The 6,000-nt window shown below is 38.2% G+C and overlaps 1 protein-coding gene across 2 annotated transcripts in view; it reads right to left on the bottom strand.

The window, feature by feature from the left end:
- Nucleotides 1-6,000, bottom strand: part of PPP2R5E (protein phosphatase 2 regulatory subunit B'epsilon) — a 145,257-nt gene that overhangs the window by 18,604 nt on the left and 120,653 nt on the right. For both annotated transcript variants that reach the window (XM_021701542.2, XM_021701543.2), the window contains exons 6-8: nt 2,376-2,506; nt 2,198-2,257; nt 1,115-1,223 (exon numbers count right to left, since the gene is read on the bottom strand). In XM_021701542.2, the coding sequence (XP_021557217.1) occupies nt 1,115-1,223; nt 2,198-2,257; nt 2,376-2,506 (300 nt within the window). The remainder of the gene's footprint in view (nt 1-1,114; nt 1,224-2,197; nt 2,258-2,375; nt 2,507-6,000) is intronic.

The raw sequence follows: 6,000 nt of genomic DNA, 5'->3' as shown, positions 1-6,000 counted from the left end.
GCAACCATCAAAAAAAAAAAAAAAAAAACCAAAAACGAAATCTTGCCATTTGCAATGACATGGATGGAACTAGAGGGTATTACCCTAAGCGAAATAAGTCAATCAGAGAAAGACAAGTATCATATGATCTCACTGATATGAGGAATTTGAGAAACAAGACAGAGGATCATAGGGGAAGGGAGGAAAAAATGAAACAAGATGAAACCAGAGAGGGAGACAAACCATTAGAGACTCTTAATCTCAGGAAACAAACTGAGGGTTGCTGGAGTGGAAGGGGGTGGGAGGGATGGGGTGTCTGGGTGATAGACATCGGGGAGGGTATGTGCTATGGTGAGAGCTGTGAATTGTCTAACACTGGTGAATCAGAGACCTATGGTTCTGAAACAAATAATACATTATATGTTAAAAAAAAAAAGAAGAAGAAGAAGATAGTAGGAAGGGAAAGGAAAAATGAAGGGGGGGGAATCGGAGGGGGAGACGAACCATGAGAGACTATTGACTCTGAGAAACAAACTGAGGGTTCTAGAGGGGAGGGGGTGGGGGGATGGGTTAGCCCGGTGATGGGTATTGAGGTGGGCACGTATTGCATGGAGCATTGGGTGTTATACGCAAACAATGAATCATGGAACACTACATCAAAAACTAATGATGTAATGTATGGTGACTAACACAACATAATAAAATAAAATTAAAAAAAGAAAGTGAGAATGAAATAGTGAATTAACTAGAAGAGGGGGCAAAGAGCAACTGATAGACAAACACAAATGTGGATGAGATAAAATATTCCAGAATACTCCAAAATGATTACACATGTCCAAAGCTCTAAAACTGGAAAACCCACTACATTTGATTGTACGCAACATGTTCAATATGTAATTTTGTGAACTAGGCAAGTCCTCAAAGTTCTCTGTAAAATGACTGAACAAATGCTCCTCCCACTTGAAAAATATTCCCATGATTCTCCTATGCACAGAAGAACAGAGCACACATTTTAATTCTCCTCGGGGAGCATTTTAAATGAGTTTTTTTAAATTAAGGAAATATCAATATCAAAGAAACACTGAGTTTGTAAACTTTTAATTTTGCTTCCAAAAGTAATTACATAAAATTCTACCTGGGCATGGAAGAGTGATAAGCTCCTGACAGTGTGTAAAGGGATCAACACTTTCACCAGAAACTGTTTGTGTTCTGCCTTAAGAGGTAAAGCAAAGCCATTGATAATACTAGGAAAAAGAAAAAGAAACATGAATTAGCAGCATGATCACAACCAGCTAACCTGAGACAACCTGCTCCTGGAAAACCAAGTTAAATCTGAATCAGTTTACATTTGGTCCAAAACAACCCAAACCCCACCCAGTGACATTCAGGATTTCGGAGTTACTTCAAAGAGTATGTTTAAGTGGAAGGAAATTTCAGAAAATTTGCTTATGATATAACCTAGCACAGGCTCTTACGCTCTTTTCACCTAGCTGGATGATTCCCAAAAGCTTTTGTAATCAATAACTCTTTATTTTTCCTTCCCCCCAAAATCGCTTGCCCTCCTCACTTAGGACCCTTTCCATTTGCAGACACCATTCCTGAAATTTCTTCTCCAACCAAGAATACCATAGACATAGAGCCCCCGCCTGGGAAAATCACAGAAAAAACCATGTGACTCCACTTTTTCTCCTTACATTAGGAGGAGACACTAAGTAATCACAATTGTCCAGTCACATTAACCTCCCTTGTGTAAAAAAACCTACACAACAGCTGTCTCTTTCCAATTCATTCCACTTCTCCCGGCAGCAGCTGTTGAGGGACTACACCTGGGTACATGGTTCCTTTGAAAATGGCAATCTTTCCAATTTATTTTAACTTGCTTTCAAAAGATATGCCAAAGGACAGGTAGCCTGGAAACTAACAGAGAATAAGATGTGGAGTAATGGGCTTGACTGCAATTAGATGTATTGTCTTCGTAGCAATGAACAAACTGTTAGCTCTTTCAGTCATTCCAGTAGAATTAGCAATGCATAATTGTGGAACAAGGAAGAACAAGAAATCATGTCTTGTAAGTCAGTTGGGAAACATGCGAAAGCACAAATTAGAGTACCCAATGTACATACAGCAAGATCTAGGTCAGCATTTCCCTGTGCCATTTGAATCTAATTTTCAAAATGCTATTCACCTGAGATTAGCAATTAGCTAAAAATGTGCTTACCTTCCTAGTATTTCCAGCAGTTCAGCTACACCATTGAAGTGTTCTGTTTCATAAACAAACCTTTTTTAAAAAGAAAAGAAGTAAAGTCAGTACACGATGTTCAAATATTTGAAGTTTATTTAACACTTCTATAAAACCACCACTTTTGCTTCTCCTTCTCCCCCCATCCTCCACTTACCTTAGAAAAATATTGTTAATCTGTTTTCTGATAAATGCTCTAAGACCAAGAAATTTGCCATAAATTCTGTGTAAGACTGTTTTTAAGTAGTCCCGTTCCCGAGGGTCTTCGCTGTCAAATAGCTCCAAAAGCTGTTGTAAATGAAAGACAGTGTAGCTGTCAAAAGTGGGTCCAGGAAACGATTTAGGAATTCTGCCACTCATCATTTAAAATCCCTCCCTCCTTTACTTCTTCAAAAATTTACTGAGTATCTGTTATGTGCCAGGCACAGTACTAGTCTTTGGAAACACAGTGATACATAAGTCAGATAAGGGGCTTATATTCTAATGAAGAGACAGACACAGTAACAATAATCATAACAACAGAACACATATACAGCACTTGATCATCACGCAATTTTCTAAGCCATCTACTTGTACTAATCCTCCCTATGAGGTAGTTTTCTGTTTAAGTAGGCTCCACTCCAATTGAGGGGCTTGAACTCACAACCCTGAGACCAAGACCTGAGCCACCCAGGCGCCTCCCCACAATGAGGTAGTTTCATCCCCATTTTACAGATGAGGAAATCGGAGCACAGAGATGTTAGGCAATTTGCCAATGGTTTCACACTAATATATGGCAGAGCTGGGATTTAAACCCAAGCGATCGAGGGGCCCTAGAGTCTGTCATCTCAGCTGCTGCACTATTATAACATAAACTACCTACTGAGCTTATGTTCCAAATATACAGTTTTAAGAGGAAGGCTTCAGCTCTACTTGAGCATATAGGTAAATGAAACAACCTAAACCAAAACCAACATCTAAAAGTCCCCAGAGATACCGAAAATGTTCTCTTTGTAGAACTTGGTTCTTGTTACACAGGTGTGCTCACTTTGTAAATACTCATTGAGATGAACATTTACAATTTCTGTATGTATGCTATACATGAATAACATCTGTTAAGTTTCTACTCATTTGTAATCTAAAGTTAAAAACTGAATCCTGATATCAACACATCAACGCAAAAACTTGCACATGAATGTTCACAGCAGCATGATTCATAATAGCCAAAAGTGGAAACAACCCTAATGCCCATCAAATAATGCATGGATGAGCAAAATGGGCTACAATGGACTATTATTTGGCTATAAAAGGAATGAAGAATACTGATATATGCTACCACATGGATGAACCTCTCAAACATCATGCTAAGTGAAAGAAGCCAGACACAAAAGGCCAATTATTGTATGATTCCATTTATATGAAATATCTGGAATACACAAATCCATACAGACAGCAGAATGAAGAATGTCTGCTAAGGAATATGGAGTTTCTTTGGGGGATAATAAAAAGTATTCTGCGATTATATAGTAGTGATGGGTGCACAAGTTGGTGACTTGTACACTAAAAACCCTGAATTATAAACTTTAAAAGGGTGAATTTTATGGTATGTGAGTTATATCTCAATAAGGTTTTATTTTTTTTTAAAGATTTTATTTATTTGAGAGAGAGAATGAGAGAGAGAGAGCACAAGAGGGGGTAGGGTCAGAGGGAGAAGCAGACTCCCTGCTGAGCAGGGAGCCCAATGCAGGAACTCAATCCTGGGACTCCAGGATCATGACCTGAGTCGAAGGCAATCGCTTAACCAACCGAGCCACCCAGGCGCCCAAGGCTTTATTTTTTTTAAATGACAATGGGCAGGTTCTTCTCTAGCTGAGGAACAAACTTGGGAGACTGGTTTGAATTTTACTGTGTTCCTCATACATTCATTATCATCACAATAAAGCAAGACTCATTGTTTATACTAAAGTTGACTTTATAGTAAAACATTTCAAGAACATACAGACAGTATACAAATGAACGCAGACTACCCTAATTACCAAAAAAGCTATCAAGACATACATAAGCATGAATCAGGTGATTAAGACATGCAGTTGACAGCAGAAGAATAACTCAGTGGGCAGTAATCAAATAAATTATCTACTTTTGCTTGCTGCTTTTCTTTGAACAGAAGACAAAATTATAGACAAAGAACGGCCCTTCAAATAATGGCAGGAAGTACAAACTGAAGGAGAATCTTCAAAATTGGGCAGTGAGACAGATGTAATTTTTGGTTACACAATGTCATCCATCCATCCAAAAAATGAATACCTCAAATAAATAGGTATGCCTATTAAGAGCCAGCCACTGGGTAAGGTGTCAGGGATACAATGATGAGCAAGACAGACACAATCAGCTTTCACAGAGCCTAGTCTAAATGAGGGATATAGGTAAATAAACAGCGTAAGTGGTTTAGGATGCTAAAGACATAGCAGACAAATCTACTCTATTTGGGAGAAGTAGAGTAATAAGAAAGGCATCTGGAGGAAGTGACATCCAGGCTGACCTATGAAGAAATCAGGAGGTTGAAGTGAAGGTCAACAGCACATACTTTCACCAGGAGCCTATCAGAATAGAAGATGCTGTTAAAACACCTGCCATCTCTCCGCCCATTTAGCCACGCAATCAATCAACCAATCAATCAATCTCTGCATATGCCAGGAATTGTCCTTGTTGCTGTGCACACACATTCACTACTGAACAAACCTTGGAGCCCAAAGGGAAAGCAATGAGCAAGTCAACTATACATTTCCACAGGAAACAATCTAAAAAAGAAAGGTATGTGGCCCTTATAAGTAAAAAAGGCCCCTAGGGCTCAGTATCTCTTATCTATCACACACACAAAATGACGTAAGATCTCTAACCTACTCATCCTATTCCTTGTTAATGGAAATAACTAACCTTTTAAGTTCTCTTTTTTAATCTGGGTCCTATTTTTAAGTGTTGTAAAAGGATTTAACGAGTAATTTGCAACCAACATAAATAAGAGAAAGTTTGAGGGAGTATACTGTTAGCAAAACCTGAATCAACTACACTTAGGTATGTACTATTAATCTTAAGAGTTTAATGAAAATATAATAATTAAGCAAAAATTATTTAACTAATGTTTTCATTAGGCCCTCGAAAGACATGCATTACCAGGCATCTAACTTAAGTCATTTACAAAGCCACAAATATAAATATATTATGTCCTATGAGAAAGAAAATTACAGTATATAAATTACTTTTCTGCTGCTCTACAGAACACATTTTTGATGATTTTATGGTGTAAAAGACAAAAGAAAAAGTATAATAATGCACAGGCCCCAAAAAGGGGGAGTAGGATGAGTTCTGATTTCCAAAACAAAATGTTTGTGCTTAGTCAAATTCACACTCCCCACAAAAAAGCAATGAGAAATATAATCCAGCATTTGTAAATGCCTAGAGGACTCTATTCCCTAGAATATAGCAGCAACTTGTTGTCAGAGAAAAGAAGCTGGAGAGTTTCCAAGGTGATTACAGAGCAAAGACAGACCTGCCAACATGCTGACTCCTAACAGTTTACAAAACCAGCCTTCCTGAAGCTAACAAACAGGGATGACCCGTGGAGTGATTTAGCCAAAGAACCCTCCTTTGAACCTCATAAAAAAATCTACAGTGAAATGAGAAGGGCAAAATGAAAAAGGCAGTTAGGGTCTCCCAATCAGAGATGGGAGACTGAAATTTTCTCCTCCTGAGCCCTCTCTGAGATGAGAATAAAGAAATAAAAAAGGAAGAAACACACGGGG

The sequence above is a fragment of the Neomonachus schauinslandi genome, chromosome 9, assembly GCF_002201575.2.
Source record: "Neomonachus schauinslandi chromosome 9, ASM220157v2, whole genome shotgun sequence".
NCBI classification, from domain to species: Eukaryota; Metazoa; Chordata; class Mammalia; order Carnivora; family Phocidae; genus Neomonachus; species Neomonachus schauinslandi.
Note: the sequence above shows the minus strand (reverse complement) of the source record. Positions and strands in the feature narration are given on the sequence as shown.